Raw genomic sequence first — 18,323 nt, forward strand, 5'->3', positions numbered from 1 at the left:
TCTTTTAATGCAAACTCAATTATCTAAACAAATAGATAATTGAGTTTGCACTCTTAATATTTTGCAGTCGATAATGTAATGAAAATATTATATAAATCGGCAAACTGTAGCAAGGCACAAGAACAGCGAGACAATACCTGCTGGTGTCGCGGCGAGGGCGCCACGTTGACGATGCCGGCGGCCTGCTTGCGCTGCAGGTAGGTGATGAAGCCGGCCGACAGGTTGGTGGACTGCTGCAGCACGTCCATGTGGTCGCGCCCGCACGGCAGCGCCAGCAGCATGCAGTGCTCGTTCTCCATCTGATATTATTACATATTCTGTTAATATTCTGTCATTCTTGTAACCGCGACAGTCTCGTGAGACGTTGTATCGAATAGTTAGTACACAAAAAACATGAAAACTCAGTACATTTTAGATTTTGCATGAGATTTTGAGACGAAGTTCAAATAAACTATGCAATGATAAATATTATGACGCACACGCACCTTCATCTTGCGGTGCACCTGGTCGAGCTGCGCGGGCTCGAGGCGCATGCGCTGGGCGATGCGCAGCAGCGAGGTGGCGGCGCCGTCGGCGCTGCGCGACAGCGCGTCCGCCGCCACGCCCGCGCTGCCGCCCACGAAGTGCATCTGCACCGCCGCCGAGTCGTTCTTCAGCGCCAGCAGCCCTTGCCACATCACCGGGTAACGCTAGCGAACGAATAACATTATACACGTTTCATTTTTACCCCTTTAAAAGAATTTCTCAAAAGAGCATTCGGGGTCGACTTAGATCCGTACGAATTTCCTTAAATAAATTACAATTACATTATTATTTCACTTTTTTTTCGAACGATCACTTTAAGGCCACAAAAAATTACAACGAAGTCGTTCGTTAAAAGAATAGGGTTGACGTTATTTAATCCCTAGTTAAAAAATTTACGTTTCCAATTTTTCGCGCAGCCAACATTTAACAAACGTGTGCATAGAATTCGGGTAAAAAAGCGATAAGGCGGCAAGACTCACCCTCAGCAGCATCTGCAGCGAGTCGGCCTCGCGCGGCACCTGCGAGGCGTGCGGCGGGCCGGGCGCGGCGGGCGGCGGCAGCGCGGACGCGGGCCGCCCGCTGCCGTGCGCCGGCGGCGGCGAGCGCCCGCACCGCACCGCGTACACTGCACGCACACATCGAACACGTTCACTTATTTGTCTCATTGAATTATTTAAAAGTTAGAAGAAGTTAGTTAGTTAGAAATAGATATTTTAGAACACACAGACCGGTAGACTATAATTGTGTACGTATTTCGTATTAAAATTCAAAATATCTAATATCTATAATATATTATATTGTAAACCGTTAAACGTTTGCGTGATTATATCATAGGCGAGTGCACTCACGTATATGGCGGTCGGCGGGCGAGGGCGAGTGCGCGGGGCGCGGCACGCGCGCGGAGGGCGGCCGCCGCAGCTCCAGCGGCGGGGTCGGCGCCTCGCTGCCCTCTGCTTCTAGACCTCCCCTGCACGCATCGAAATAGTGTTTTATAAAAGTCTTATTAATTTAAACTATTGTTACCGATTCCATAATAAGAAAATATTCAGGAAAATTGATGATTTATTTATGCAATCGTGCCATTAAGACGTCCTCTCAAATACTAAGGCAAATATTAATCAAATATCAGATAAGCACTTAAATTTTAAAAATCCCAAATATTTACCTCGTGAAAGGGGACGCGCTAGCCCGAATTTCTTGTTGGGTCGCGCGGAAGTGTTGTTGATACATTTGGTAGTGGTGGTGGGAGAAATGTGGATACATTCCATCGCCCTGCAAAAAAAAAAAATTATTAGTTATATTTACTTCTTACTCAATAAGTACTTAGGGCGGCCGTACACGGACCGCTCGAGCAGTTAACGGCTGAGCGACGTACACGGACGGCTCGAGCGGTCGGCGTCAACTGCTCGAGCCGTCGGTTGTTGACCGCTCGAGCCGTCGCTACCAACCGCTCGAGCCGTTGATTTTTTTGACTAGTCAAGTCATTGATTTTCAGGGGTATAGGGAGCCGTCGACGGCTCTAGCGCAGTCAACGGCTCGAGCAGTCAGTGTATGCCTCACGACCGCTCGCGAGCCGTCAACGGCACAGTGGAATTTCGTCATGCAGTTGACGGCTTGAAGCGGTCGCGACGGCTCGAGCCGTCACGTGTACGGCGGTGAATGAATGCCTATAGTTCACCGCGCGGTCGCGGCTTCAAGCGGTCGGTCTCAACTGCTTGAAGCGGTCCGTGTACGGCCGCCCTTATGTTACATACACATAAAAAGATTATAACAAATATTACGAAGAAAGAGGATATTTGATGTATTAATTAAAATTACATTGTAGTATACCGAAGTAATAGGAGATGTCTGTTGATGTGCAGGTGGAGGGCTTCGAACAAAATCCGTAGACTATTCCGAGTGAGCATGAAAGTTATATGGAATGGTTATTTTGAACCTTTGTTCATAGCACAAAATAAAATACTGTCACAAAAATATTTTTGAAATCTCACCATATTCATTTGTCCTTGTGGGCTGATAGATGGGACACTCGTGATGGTGACTCGAGAAACTGGGGATAAATAAAGATTAAATAATTGTTTGCGAAACTCGAAAAAATAATTTAATTAATAAAATAAAACTAAAAATAATAATAAAAGTAATATTATTCAGTGAGTACTGAATAGTTATTTGTTTTTATTTACAATCGATACAAAGTCAAGAAATAATAGTCGCGTTACCGGGATGGTGGTGGTGCGGCCCAACGACGGCCACCTGCTTGGTGGTGGGCGGCGGCGGGTGGTGCGCGCCGCGCGGCAGGCTGGCGGGCCCGGCGTACGCGCCGCGGTAGCCGCGCGCGCCCGCCCCGCCCGCGCCCGCGCCCGCCCCCCCCGCGCCCTCGCCGCCCTCGCCGCCTTCGCCCCCGCTCCTGATTAATGCATACATATTCTTATTGACACCGCCTTTCATTGTAACCTTCGTTTTAGACATCTAAACGATACTATGATATTTGTTAAGAGATTCTAATCTCTGAACGTTAACAGAATTCTAAGAAGTTCCGTGTCGGACGAGATCGACGACAAAATTTCATGTAGCACAGCAGTATAAAAAAAAAAAATAAAAAATAAAAAAAAAAAAATTAAAACTAACCTGATCAGAACCGGCGTGGCGCGATCGGCGGGCCGATGCGTCGATGGCGGCCTGTGCGGTAGAGCGGGGGACTGCACTCGGGCGTCCGTCGCCTCCGTTGCGCCCACAGGCATCATATTGGATGGCACGTTGTCGACTATCCGACGTATGTGACTCGCTTCTGACATCACACCGGTGATATCGGAAGGCTCGCCGAGAGAGATCGGTTCTTGCACAGAAGACATTAATTCGGCAGGTCTAGGTTCCCGTGGAGGTAAGATGAGTCGATCCGTTTCTATTCTTCGCTCTATTTGCGGTGACATCAAACGCTCGAGATTCGGTGAAGCGGTAGAGACGGCTACCGGGACGGGTGCCGGTGTCGGTGTAAGGATCGGAGCAGATATAGCCACGGGAAGTGGAGCGGCGGCTGCAGCCGTTTCGAAGGCGCACGCTAACTTGGCACTTATTTCCGAAATCATCTTTTTTGGTGGCTTCATAATAGGAGTAGGAGTTGTTGGTTGACAAGAGTTCACAACTACCGGCGGCGTATGTTTAACAATAGGTTCCACTTCAGTGACGAGTGGAACGATGGGCTCCGCAAGTTTTTGTATTTTTGCATCCCTAACCATTTCTTCTTTTCTCTGGTTCTCATCTGAACTATCAATAGACGCATCAGAAAGGCTCCTATCTCGAGTTCTTTTAGTTGCTCTTGGTGATTTTCTTGTCTCCGATAGAGCTTTTTCCGTGTTAGGTTTGAGGCCAGCTTGTCTTGTGGGTCGCTTTCTATTTGTTTCTCTAGTATTCCTGTTATTAGTTGGTGTTCCTTTTACAACATCATCCATTACGTCGTCTGTTGTACTTTTTTGAATATCCTTCTCTTGAAGTCTTCTAGATTTACGAGTATTTGTGGACGGCGATGCAAATACTTCACCTTTTTCCTCTTTAGGTTTTTCATTTAATTTAATATTTTGATCTTTTTGAGCGATGCTTAGGGTCGATGTAGGAATTGCTCCGGTATTGCCGGAAAGTGGGCTTTTAATTGTGAGAATTAACCTCGGTCGAGACTCAGTTTTATTTGTTGAAGATGTGGTTTCATCGCCAGAATCCTCATGGAAATCATAAACATCACCTGGCATATTATGAAATGTACTGCTAACAAGACTTTTTACTTTTTTGTCTACTTTATTAGAGCGACCTCTTCCCCGTTTCCCATTGCCACCTCCTCGAGCCGGCTTAGAAATTTGACGCGTTTGAATTTTATCTGATTTTCTTCCCCTATTACTACGTCCACCTCTCTTACTGGAAGATGGTGATGACTTATCTGTACTTTCTGACGCATTGTTAGCGTCAAAGGATGAGTCGGTGTTATTTTCGGATGTTATAGGGTCAGATTCCTTGCAAATAAAATTATGCTGAATATGTTGTACTTGTGTTGTATTAGGGTCTGATATATAGGTATGATTTTTGGCAATTACATCTATGCTATCATTACAAAGTGAATCGACTTTTTTAATAACTGATTCGATATTGAGATCTTTAGTACTCCAAAACTCGTTTTCTTCCGGAGTTTGGATGTCATGTTCAGTATTTTCTTTGTCATCTGTTGATACACGAAAAAGTGGGTCTTCATCGACTTTTACTTCTAAAACAGGGTGAGGAGGTAAATCTGGATTACTGTCTTGTTTTTCCACACAGTCAGTGTTATTCATTTTATCCACGTGTATATTTTCTACGGTATTATCTGATTCTGAACATTTATCTTGCTTTTCTTCCAAACAAGAAACAGTTTTATCTTTGACATCCAGTATTTCTTTTGATGTCATGTTTACCTCCCTATTCTTTTCATCACTTTCCTTTTCAACTTTCTCATCAGAATCCGCTGTTTGTGGTATTAAAAGTTTATCAGAGGTGTTTTGTTTGTTTTCTAGGCTTACATTGTGTTTCTTGTCATTGCATGGTGATATAACAGTGATAGTATTTCCGACATTCACTTCCAATTTTTTTTCTGGGGCATTAGTAACTTTAATTTCATTTGTATTATCTTTTAATAATTCCTCAAAGTCAGTTTCACACTTAGCTATTTGTTCCGAAGAATTGGATGTAACGGAAGTTGTATTTATTTCACCATTTTCAGCAGTCACATTTTTATCACCAAATCTATCTTCTTCATGACCAATTATATTAATAGACGTAGAATTACTTTCAAGACTTTCTTTTCTTGGACTTAAACGAATAGGCACATTAGTCTTTGTTGTTTTTAGTAACAGCGGAGTCATAACAACGTTTGTTAGCGTTGATGTTGAAACTACTACTGCATTAGACGCTTCTGACTTAGTTAAAACTGTCGGCGGTCGAATAGTCGCAACGGATAGTACCGTATGCTGACCCTTGCCCTGGTCAATTTGTATTACGTTATTTAACGAGGCTCCTGCCGTTATTCGTTGTTGGTTAATGGAGTGAATTACATTTTGACTTTGCCCTCTATTATGAGTAGGTTCTTGAATATTGCACATGATTGGCTTTGATCCACTTTGTATTATAGATGTTGTGGATTGATTGACGTTGGCAACATGAATAATTGGCGTCGAATTGAAAGATAGACCAGGCTCTGACTTTTGGTGCTGATTATCTCTTTTTTCTATAAACGTGCCTTTACTGTTAATTAAAACTTTGTTAGATAAATGTAAGGAATTCATAGAACCAACATGTATAGCATTTTGCATAGGAAGAATCCGATTTTGTGGTATAACCGATGCATTCGATGTCTGCTGTAAGCGTGTTGGTGATAAAATAATTTTGCTACCATCATTTACGTTTTCTGTTTTTGTACACTCTGCACCGACAACTTTTTGTTGTAATATTTGTGTATTTTGTATATTTATATTTTTATTTTGCTGCACCAAATTGGAACCCAACTGCTTTGATATAGGTGCTAGGACAGGAGTAACAGGAAGCCGATTAAAATGTATAGGAGTACCTTGGGTTTGTACTAAAACAGAATTAGGTCTATTTGGTGAAATCATAGCTCTTGTGCCATGCGGAATATGCATTGCTTGTATAGGACTTAGAGGTGGTTGTTGCATACGAACGACTGTAACTTGCCCTGGAGATCTTTGCTGCATAGCATTTTGTGGTGCTATTCCACCAGAATTTAAATTTTGTGGTGACGTTGTTAATATAGCCATATTGGTTAGACGTGGTGATGTGAGTCCTTCATTTTGCGTAGTCTTGGGACTTTGTAATCTAGCATCCCCAGACATTCGCGGTGAAATAACAATGCCCTGTTTTTGATATAAAACATGATTATCAGGTATTTTGATCGTAGGAGGTTGCATATTTGATACTTGAGGTCTTATCATATGGTTTATAACTTGATAAGGTGAACTAACTCTATTTGCAACAGTTATTGGTCTCAAGGTATTTGCTGCTATTTGTAAACTTTGGGTCGGCTTAATTTGCAGAATATTTGCTGTAATTCGGGTTGGTTTATTATCTTCCTTAGTTGTTGGTGCGTTTACGGTATGTGTCTCTATTTTATTATTAGTTAATGACCACGATGTAATAACTGGCGTTGCCGTTGAAGTTATCTGTGTTACGTTTTCTTCCTTAGACACGGCAATGTTTTCGCATTCTGTTTGTTTAATGTTAGCATTACTAGACTGGGTCAAAACAGTTTGAACTACTGGCATTTTTGGTTTAGATACAATAACATTAGGTGAATCCGATGTTCTGTTTTCCGCTTCTGATTTAGTATTATTATTAACAGTTGGAGAAGTGGCCATTATAGTAGCTGGTAATTTTTCTACAGCATCTTGAGATGCGTCCTCTGTTTCTTCGGTATCCGTATCTATTAAAAGCAAATCATTATCAGAAACGGGAGTTTCTGGTTTAATTTCCATTTCGCACGCATTCAAATTTTGAACAGCTTGTCTCATTTCCTCTGCATCTTCTTCTGGAATGTTTTCATGTTCAGTGGCAGATGTTTCTATTTCTCTTTGACTGTTATCATCACTGACAACCTCTTCAAAGCAATTCCCAAAAGTGTCAGCTTTTCCCCCAAAACTCTCACCCAATAAAGCTGCAACTGCGTCTTCAGTTTCTTCTTGCGATATAATTGCCCTTGGTTTTTCTTCACTCTTTTTATCAGCCTTCGCCGTTTGGTTTTCTGAAGGCGAATTCTCTCTTTGTTTATCGGATTCACTTTCAATATTGGGTATACTCCGGACTGCATCTTCACTGACATTTTGAGGCAAATCAAATGTTGGATTCGAATTGTCGGAGTGAGATGTGTTAGTGTCCGTTTGAATCATTGGAGGGTCTTCGGGCAATGGTACTTCGCTTATATCTTGTACTATATTATTCTCAATAGGAGGAGGCATTGGAATGTCATCAATTTCAATGCATTTTGCTTCATCAAAACTATGCACAGAAATTATATCATCTGATGATAATTGACTAGCACTGACAGCGTCGTTATTCTTATCATCGTTTAGTTCTTCGGGTTTTATTCCAAAAGGTGGGCTGTCGGTTAATCTTGGCAAACTTGGAGATTCCGAAAGGGACTTACTATCATCAGATTTTTCATTGATTTCAATCTTTTCATTAGGAAGTGGTATGTTTAAAATAGTTTTCGGTGACATATTTATATTTCTTTCAAAAGCATTGCTGTCAGTCTTATTAGTCTTCTCACTAAAGTAATGGTGTTCTTTCCGACTTTGACGATCATCTCTATGTTTCTTTTTCTTCTTCCTTTTTTCCTTACATTCTTTCTTTAATCTTTCCATAAACCTTTCGCTATTAGTCACCGAATCCAATTTCATATTCATTTCGTCGTATTTGGATTTAGTTTTCATTACATCTTGTTGATCATCTGTTCTCCCATCATTATTTACAGTATCAGCAAATAATCGTGCCTCTATAGCTTTGCTAACTGCATCCACATCCAAACTATTATCATCATCTTTAATAAAATGTTTCCTTTCTTTGCGTCTTTTTTCCTTCCTTCTTTTACTGTCTTCTTTGTCTTTAGATTTTAAGTCATCGCTATGATCGTTGTTCAAGTTCAACCCTTCATATTCAACTGCAGGTAATTCTATTTTATTTGGTATATCTTTGTCAGACTCATCTGACAATGGACCAAAAATATCTTCCATTTTCCCTTCTCTTTTAGCATTGCCAGAAGGCGTTTCAGGCATGACATCTGTAGATGAGCGTTTATCTCTCTTTATTTTAGTTTTATCATCTCTATTATCATCTCTATTATCATCTGTATCAAAACTGTCTCGGATACGTTCTTTCCGCTTTTCTTTCTTATTATGCCTGCGCATCTTATCTATACTTTTCTGCTTAATATCGCGTTCATTTAATAAGTTTTCACTATTATCAATTTTAACATCCTCATCAGAAAATGTGCTTTTTTGTTTCTTTTGCTTCTTTTTATGTTTTTTACGAGCATCACAAGAGTTTCTATTGGAAGGCAAAGATTCATTTTCAGATGAAATATCATTACAAATAGATTTAACAAAAGACATTTTATAATCACTGTCGTTTTCTGTATTTGATTTTACTTTATTGTCATCGCTATCACTTTTACCAAATAAATTTAAAATAGATGTTTTCTTAACTTTGTCTTCTACAATAGATTCATTAATAAAATTGTTTATACTCTTACATTCACGCGTAGATTCATTTTCCGATAAATAGTCTCTTTTATGTTCTCCACCTTCGCCAATAATTCTCTTCATTTTTTCATCATCTGATGAATCCGACATAATACGAGTGCGGGAATTTTTACGAGAAAGTTTACGCATATCATTTTCATTTCCTTCTAAACTAAAGTAATCATCAATACTATGACGTTCATAATCAATTGAACTGCGTTGGAAGTTTTCGTGCCTTTTACTATTTTGCGGCAGATCATCATCTGAGGAACTATCGAGTGAAGTTTTTAGTTTCTGTCTATCGTGATCAGATTCACTATCTTCATCCCAACTTGATCTTTTCTTTTCTTCTCGCTTTGCTCTGCTTTGCTTTAATTGGCTAAATTTAGCTTTTATTTTTTCTTGTCGCTTTTCTTCTTCTTGTTTTTGCATATTCTTACAAGAACGAGCTTTAACCTTATCATACATAGAGATATAAGTAGGTTCATCATCGATTATATCAAATATAGAATGTTTTTTTGGTTCATCGGAGTCAGAGCTATCTGTACTTTGAGTTTGTTTTCTATTTTTACGCTTTATTTCGGCATCTTTACTTTTTCGCTCTGTAGACATACGCTTTTCACGGGCAGCCTCTTTCTTCTTTTCATCTTGCTTATGCTTTTTATCATCCTTTATTTTATTAACTTGTTCTGAATTTTGCAGAACTCCTTGCTGCATTTGTAGTTCCTGGATCTGTTGTAACTGTTGTATTCTCTTTTTTTCTTTCATTTCCTTCCTTAATGCTCGTTGCTTTTCATCTTCTTCACTTGATCTCAATTCAAAGATGGCAAGAAAGTCTAGATTATTATGCAAGTCTGAACGCATTTCAGAACTTGAACTATTTTTATCATCTTTTTTTATTTTTTCATCAGTTTTACCCTTACTTTTTTCTGAAAAATCTTTCATCTCATTTTCTTTTGTTGGAGTAAATAAGTCATCAGGAGGCTTCACTTGGTTTTTCTTATCATCTTTTGTTTTACTCTCCAATAGTTTAGCAAAGTGACCTTTGTTAAACTTAGGTGTTTTATGCCTTTCACTGGATTTCGTGTCTTTGGACTCACGCCTTTCGGAACATTTAATGTCATTTTTACTCTTTTTAATATCTTCACTTAAACACTCTAAAACGTCTTGAGATGACATTCTCCTTTTATGGCCACTAATATTTGATGGCAAACTTGAACAAGAATTTAAGCGTTCTTTGCGTTTCTTTTCTGCATTTGTAGAGTCAAATGAATAATGTCTTTGTTTTTCATTATTTTCAATTTTACATTTAGAAATATTTTCGAAAGAGTTAACAGATTTGTTTTTTGAATATCCATCAATTAAGTCTTTTTCTTCTTTAATTTCAGACCTCATTTTTATTTTGTTTTCAAGATCTAAATGATCATGAGCAGTTTTAAAAATAGGAAGCTTGTGGTTATCAGTTTTGAAATGCGTTATTTCAGTTTCATGCTTAATTTTTGGCTTTATATCTTCTTTTGTATCATGGTGTTCCAAATCTTTGACCTTAGGTGAATCGTACGACGCTCTGGATGTCGAGGAATCTGTTGAATCTTTACGATTGACATCCTTAGATGATTCATCTCTGGATGATTTTCTAGTTTTACTACCATCGTTTTCTTTTTTTAAATCACGTTTATTATCGCAGTGATCTTTTTTAGATCGATCATGTCTATGTTTTTCATCTTTTTTACTTTTACACGAAAATGGGTCTATTTCGATAAGTTCTCTTCGCCTTTCTTTTTCTACCCTTTCCTTTTTATGATTCTGACTTTCGGTTCGCGAATTTTTATCATCTGTTTGTTTTCCTTTCTCGATTTCTCGGTCTTTGTTAGATGAGCTATTCAAACTGAGAACATCAGTTATTCTGTCAACTTCTCTTTCATTTTTTATTTTATCACCTCTATCTAAATTCGGTTTACTGAGTGGTTCTTCTTTTATTTTCCTGTCTTTTTCGTGTTTTTCTATTTTTATGGATTTAATGTTTTTATTCTTATCTTTATTAAGCTCATTTTTATCCTTTTCACTGCGATCTTTTGCATATTTTGATTTATCACGTTCTTCTACATCCTTGGGCGAATCTTTTTCACTGGAACCATTATCACTGTGACTCACTCTTCTTTTCTCTAAGCCTTTGACGGAATCCATTGGTTCCTTTTCAACTTTTTCATTACATAATATACTGGGCGCAGTTAAACTATGCTTTTCCTTTATGTCTTTATCAATTTGTTTGGAATCGTGATTTACATCGGAAGATTTTTTATCCATAGAAGTCACCGTATTCAATTGGTAAGATTGTTTACTAAGTTTACCAATATCTTGACAAATTTGACTGTGTATATTTGTATCTTGAAAACTTTCTACTTCTTTTTTAATTTCAATATCTATTTGGCCAATATTATTTTCATGATTGTTTATTTGTTTTTCCATTAATTGTGTAACTGGTGGTTTAGTTTCACTGTCTTTTTTAATGGACAACTTATCACTAATGTTTTCATAATTTGATATTTCTTTCACACTATGGCGCCTGGAACCCCAAAATGGCAGTTCATCCCGAATTTGTTCTTCAATATTATTTAGTTCACTGACCGAACTCCCTATATTATCAATATTTTTTTCAGTTTTTATTATGGTTTCAGTTACAGAAGACACTATTTCACTATATTTTGATTCCGTTTTTACATGGTTAGTATTTTGTAATTCTCGAAAAAAGTTGCTATGGGATTTTAGTTCAAAATCAAATTTTTCAAGAGGTGCATCACTATCGAAAGACTTCACTTCTTCATTAGTACCCAAAATGGAATTGCGCCTTTTTTCAGATCTTAAACTATCTATGTCAGATTCTTTAGTATCTCCATAGGATTTTTCTGTAGATGGTGTACGAAGTCGTAGCCTCGCTTGTAATAAATTTTCTGTTTCATTTTTAGGGCCAACATCTAATTGTGTCGTTCTACTTAGACGGGGATCCGATCTATCGCTATCGTTCGATGGAGTCGACGTTTCCATAGATGTCACTGAACTGTCAGATGGAGGCGGTGGATGCGTCGGGAAAGGATAGCGTAAAGCCCGCGGCAGTATCGGTTGTAGAATGGATCGCGGACTACCGCACGGACTGGGCGGTCTGACTGCTCCTTCTAATCTTTCAGTATCTTCGTCGAACACAGATCTCTTAGCCAGTAACGATCGTACCACTTCAGAGGGTTTCACTTCGTTTATGTCTAGCTCAAAGAGCCTGCTCCTGAGTCGGGAGCGATCCGGGGCGTCCGCGTGAACGCGCGAGCCGGACCACCGTTCATACTTTTCATCGAGGGAGCGAATCCTTTCTTCTAGCGAGGGAGAATGTGGAGCGGAGCCGCTGCTCGAAGAGGACGCGGAGGGCGGGCGCGGCGGCGACGCGGGCGCGGGCGCCGGCGCGGCGCGCGGCGTGCTCGGCGCGGTGCGCAGCAGTTGCAGAGCAAATTTAGGCAACGGTAGGATCATGGGCAGCGGAGGGCGCTCGCGGGGCGGCCTGCGCGGCTCGGTGGGCGGCGCGTCGGGCTCGTCCCGCAGCGGCGTGCCCGCGCGGGAGGTGCGCGACGTGCGCGAGCCGCGGGACCCGGACCCGTCGCGTCGCTTCCGATGACGTCGCCGGGAGCTGTGCCGTTCGCCCCTTGACCCGGAACGGGACCTTCTCGAGCTGCCGCCTGCGCTGCGATGTCTTTCCTGAGAAATGGTTAAAAATTTATATTTTATTTAAAAGCATAGGCAAAAATTACATTACTTGGCCCTAGACTGTATGTATTACGAAAAATATTCATGTAAATTACGAGTATTCATAATTACTTTAGAATGTTTCCTATCTTCAGGGCTGGAGTCATGTCGATGTCTATGCGCGCGATGCGGTGACACGACAACAGACTGCAGCCGATCATCATAGGGAGCCTCGTCCGTTGGTGGACTAGACCCCAATTCTTCATATACCCTGTTGAAACCAATACATCATTTAAATAACGAATTAACCTTAAATAGGTAAGTAAAATTAAGGTAGGTAACAATTTGGAAAATCAATACTGACCTGTATCTGCGATCGGCCGCATAGTCGGTTGGATCGTAATGATCGTGTGTATATCTGGGTGTTCTCGACGAACCTCGCCCAAAACTTGGTGCACGAGATCGTGATGTGCCGGTCTCATATCTGTGTAAATAATGTTCAAACTTAAATTATTAATAAGAACCATTAAAATATATTTGAATTACCACGACGGGATAATATCCCTATACGGGCGACGGGATAATATATAAATAGACACCTATTAATTTCGTCTATATTCAGTTAATGAATGAAAGAAGAATAATTACGATTTACCACAACAAGCAATCCAGTAAATATTAATAATTTATAATAGAATATGAATCACATTTCAGAGTACTTCAGTACTAACCGTAATCTATGAATATGTATTGCTACTGCTTATCAATTATGATCAATAACTTTGAATCTGTTTGAAATAAAAGTAATACGTAAAGTCGGCGAACCTTGATTCCTATGACAGTTCGCGTTAGTGGTGGGTCATATGATGTGTCGTGTCGATACTTTACTATGTAGCCAAAAGCGGGGCTCGCATTCAGTCACGTCATATTTTTCAGGTATAATCCACTGTTTGGTTTGATTTTTCAATTTTAAAAATATGCACTCATTTCCATAATCAACATTTGTTTATCGATACTTGCAAGACATCAACGTAAAGTCAGCTTGAATTAATTTCTCGTAAATGTTTAGAATTGTTATAATACCAACGGAATATCATTGTAATGGCATAAAGCTACGTAAAAATTAATAAATGCCATTTTTAGACGCACCCAATACGTTTCTAATTTAATGGTAAAAACTGTAGCCATTACAAGGTTGTGTCTTGGGAATAACTGTCAGTGTACTGTAACTGCCGACTATAATAGCTATTTAAAAAGTATAAAGATTACCTCAATTGTTCATGCCTCGCTGTAGGAAGGTAGCGACCGGTTAGATCAGCACTCAACCGCTCAGAACTCGTAAGAGTCGAAGATCCACCATGTTTCTCCAACTGCTCATAGAATGCATCCTTAAAAGAAACAATAATAAATCAATAATCAGCCCACGTTTCTCCTTAAAAAGTGTTTATAAAATTTACTTTATTTCACAGCACAGCACAGGACTTTTTTGTGGATATTTATGTAAAGTATTTGAATAGTTATTTGAACATTAATTTAATTTGATATGCTTCAACCCGATGGAACATTTCGAACGGCACCTCGCCACTGCTAAGTGGACACATACAGGGTAGGCGTTCACCTGACACTCCCGGGAGGCGTAGTCGACGCAGAGGCGCGGCTGGTCGGGCTCGGCGGCCGACAGGTGCGCGGCCAGGCGGCGCAGCTCGCGCACGGCGGCGCCGGCCGCGGCCGCCTGCTCGAAGTGCACCAGCGCCGCGCCCGCCGCGCGGTCCACGCACACCGACGTCGCCGCGCCGCACCGCGATATCGCCGCCAGCACCTGGCCGTAGTGTAATCATTAGTGCCCGTCCTCGCCTCCACCCGACTACGCCGGCACCCGCCGACCCCACCTCACAGTTACCCACTGCTAAGGAATGCAGTGAAAAAAATACGACTGAATGGCCTAGCCTTGCTCACTTCGCACTTAAAAATGTTACGCGTACCTATACACGAGCTTATTATTACTATTTAGAATGTGTATTTCATACATTTTGTCGCAAATGTCCGATGTGTCTGATATGTCGGATGTGTCCCAATGTTATTGGCCCATTAAGGAAAGCTGGCATCTTCACAGTACTCACACTTATTTTACTATACAGTATGTTCAAAACTAAATACGATTCTAGTTTAAGTGTAGACTTGATTTGTAAAATGGGTGTGTTGTAGATAATATGAAAGCTCTCATAATTTATATGTAAAATTACAATTTAACCCATTGACCACCGAGCGCCCCGATCGGGGCACGACAACAATAGATTTCTATTGTGTCTGAGATTCTAGGGATTGATGGATTAAAAGTAACTCAATCGATGAACTTAATTATTTATTCTCATAATCATTATTGTAATGATTACTATGAATTTGATAATTGTATTGATAATCATTCAATTATCAAAATATAATAATTAAATTTAATGTCATGTTCAAAATAACGATATAAACAATACAAATAACACATGCGCTCACTCCCAATACAATACAATCGAAACCCTAGCACGTAAGAGATAAGGTTACATTACAATAAAAGCCATTACAATGATATTGTTCAGCTATGTATGAAATTTTTAACTAACAGCGTTTACATTTTGTTTACAAAACATATTAAAATTATTACATAATTTAACCTAGGTAAATTAAAAAAATATTCTAATCCGCGTACCGCGAAGTAGTTATCTCGTCGAATTTAGTTAGTAGTATACCTAACGTCTTTGTTTAAATTACATCACCCTGTATTTATAAACAATTGCAAAATAAAATCAATAATTGTCCCCTTCACTCTCCTAAGCTAGTCTACGCGCGAGAGAGACTGGCAGACTTTTCATGATGCGTATGCAGTATGACGTCACGCCGCGCGCGTCTTCACAGACACTACACATGTGCAATGTGTAAATGTGTTTACGTTCCAGCTCTTCTTAATCGGCCAATACATTTCATTTAATGGAACGTAAGACCAATTCATTTCATAGGCATAGTGTATCATGAACAAAGGTTGGGACAGTATTTTCTTATGGATATGTCGTGGCCATATCGTAGATTTGCTCATTTCATGAAATGATCGATAATTTCACGAAATGGTCACATTTCATGATTTGGCTAACATAGTTTATCACCAGATCGTTAAATATACCAGATCGTTAAATCGTCAATGTTTCACGATTTTGTCATCCACATTTGGCCAGATCGTATAAAATATAGGGAGTCCATAAAATTATTAAAAGATTCGGAATATTTTAAAAACTTGTGCCCCGTCATCGGCCGGCGAGTGCCAGAAGCGAATCGCATTTCATAAAAGAAACAATTATAATAATATAGTAGGATAAATAAATATAGTTATAGGATTTTAGACGGATCCGCAGTTTCCATAGTACTCAAACCTCTTCGTAGTAAATTAATAATATAGTAGTAATAATAATATTCATATTGTATTTCATTGTCTGTATCATTTATGTCTGTGTCATGTATCCTTTATAATAGTCCATTGAAATGTTACATTTTTTAAGCCTAACCTTGTGTTTTTTAGAGGACGCAATTTTATTTTTTTGATGTGTAGGGGGGGGTCAGTGTGAAGCTATCGCCAAGTTTGTGGGGTCGCCACCCTTGTCCCGCGGCCGCCATCTTGAAAATAGCGGTTGAAAAATAAAATTGCGTCCTCTAAAAAATGCGACCCCAAATGTAACTTTTCAATGGACTATAAAGATATTAGAGAATCAGACATGAATAGATAGTAAATTATAATACTTAATATGTTTGAGTGTGACATACTAGTAATGGTCATGTTTTGATATTTCAGTATTCTTAAGAGGAAACCTGGTGGTTTTTTGTTTTCTCCATACAAACACTAGACTCGTCTTTTTTCTGCATAAAGCATTGATTTTCAACAGAAAAATAATTATCAACTTCTTCTATTCCTCTTTGTGAAAAATGGAAGACAAAGTACTGTACATGTTATCTTCTTTTACTTTATTTCAGATAGCATGTTCTTGTTCTTATCGAGCGCGATCGCTAGGAGAGTGACAGCGACAGTTTTTAAATACCTAATTTGCTAGTGTGATAATGTCTCTCTCACTACATTTCCTTTTAAACCATTATCCTAGTATATTGAAGTTTCTCATGAGAGGGCTGCGCCTTGCAGTAAAAAAGAATAACTGTTCACGATCATGATGATGTATGTATTAATTATATTTGGCGATTGTATATTTTTATCGAAAACAAAAAACTGCTTACATTAAATTACGTATAAAAAGTATAGGCACACCTGCTTTTCCGTGTGTTCGGTGAGACCGTCGACCCAAACGCATGTGGTGGCGACGGGCTTTCCAAATCCGAGTTTAACTCTTGAACTGCCCACATATTCGCCATCCATGGCTCGGATCGCTTCCACCACGCTGGATATGGATGCGTACTGACAGAAAGCATATCCCGCGCCCCCACCGCTGCCCTTCTTGATGTCAATTTCTATTATTCGACCGAAATGCTTGAACTTATCCCGCAGTTGTTGCTGTGTTACATCCTTCTCCAAATTTCCGATAAATAACGTCCTTGTCGCCTGAAAAGACCGTCATAAAATATGTTCAAATAGAAGATATATAAGAATTAAAGGTCCATTTATTATTAGATAATTCAATTAATAAAATAATATCTTATTCACCTTGGGGTGGTATTCATCAATATCAGTCTCATAGGGTTTTGCCGACTCGGCGTCATCATCGCAACTTTGGTGAGGAGCCACAGAGATCTTGCAACCAAAAAAAAGTTTATCCTGCGACACTTCTAGAGCCTTTTCTACATCGGACGGTTTTTTAAAGCGGACCACCGCGTACCTATCCGCATTTTGACCAACCACTTTTACCCAAACAACTTTTCCGTGCTTTTTGTATTCGTGATAAAGACCATCTTTGAGGGAACTATCGGTCGACCTCGTAGGTAAATTTCTAACACATATTGCAAGAGGTCTTCCGTTTGCTGTCGATGCCCCCCACTGAAAAACAAATTTGATATTTAGTTTAGAAGTAGGTAGTACGTAGTACCTACACACTGCAATCCTACGATAATTCGAGTACATCGAGACTCACGTAACATTACTGAACTAGTTTCCAATCCGTGGCAAAAGTTTATATATCAAAGTGACTATTACACTGTAAGTGGTAACATAATGCTAGAAAATGTCAACTTGTATGATACCTGGTGCGGGTGCGTCGAAGGGGTCCTGTGGTTGGCGTGGTGCGGGTGCGGGTGCTGCGGGGTGGCGGGCGGCGGCGCGGCGGGTGTGGAGGCGCGCGACGTGTCGCTGGGCTCGGGCGAGCTGGACTCCGAGCGCGACGAACCGGAGCCCGACTGCCGCCGCCGCCGCTCCGTGCCGCCGCCGGGCGTGCTCGGCGTGCTCTCGCCGCCGGTCGCGCCCCCCGTCCGCTCGCCACTGCCGTACCACCGATGGAGAGGTGTTGTTCTGAAACACCGTGTACAAATAACGTCATTTACATAAGCCTTTATACTTGTAGGTTTTTTGTTCTAAACAAACAACGAAGCGTTATACATGACAATACATGATTGGGCACAACTAAGATCGACTACACTCCACTTGTAAAAATCGAAGCAAGCCATAACAATTAACAATGCAAAAAAGTGCCAAAAATGGATTTGGATGTGAGCGAACGTACTAATAATGATAATTACTGGCTAATTAAATATTACAAAACAAACAAACAAACCATCCTACGATCCCCCGCTATGTATCTCTAACTTAAAGATGTCAAAAATTATAAC

At 40.0% G+C, this 18,323-nt stretch overlaps 1 protein-coding gene across 3 annotated transcripts in view; it reads right to left on the reverse strand.

The window, feature by feature from the left end:
• LOC123697972 (protein split ends) overlaps positions 1-18,323 on the reverse strand; it is a 112,247-nt gene that overhangs the window by 3,443 nt on the left and 90,481 nt on the right. For all 3 annotated transcript variants that reach the window (XM_045644549.1, XM_045644548.1, XM_045644547.1), the window contains 15 exons: positions 17,742-18,006; positions 17,209-17,538; positions 16,816-17,106; positions 14,140-14,340; positions 13,791-13,909; positions 12,886-13,005; positions 12,654-12,792; positions 3,154-12,533; positions 2,745-2,932; positions 2,517-2,575; positions 1,691-1,797; positions 1,374-1,492; positions 1,005-1,150; positions 486-689; positions 138-299 (listed from right to left, as the gene is read on the reverse strand). In XM_045644549.1, coding sequence (XP_045500505.1) covers positions 138-299; positions 486-689; positions 1,005-1,150; positions 1,374-1,492; positions 1,691-1,797; positions 2,517-2,575; positions 2,745-2,932; positions 3,154-12,533; positions 12,654-12,792; positions 12,886-13,005; positions 13,791-13,909; positions 14,140-14,340; positions 16,816-17,106; positions 17,209-17,538; positions 17,742-18,006 — 11,830 coding nt within the window. The remainder of the gene's footprint in view (positions 1-137; positions 300-485; positions 690-1,004; positions 1,151-1,373; positions 1,493-1,690; positions 1,798-2,516; positions 2,576-2,744; positions 2,933-3,153; positions 12,534-12,653; positions 12,793-12,885; positions 13,006-13,790; positions 13,910-14,139; positions 14,341-16,815; positions 17,107-17,208; positions 17,539-17,741; positions 18,007-18,323) is intronic.

This window comes from Colias croceus, chromosome 15 (genome assembly GCF_905220415.1).
Source record: "Colias croceus chromosome 15, ilColCroc2.1".
In the NCBI taxonomy this organism is placed as follows: domain Eukaryota; kingdom Metazoa; phylum Arthropoda; class Insecta; order Lepidoptera; family Pieridae; genus Colias; species Colias croceus.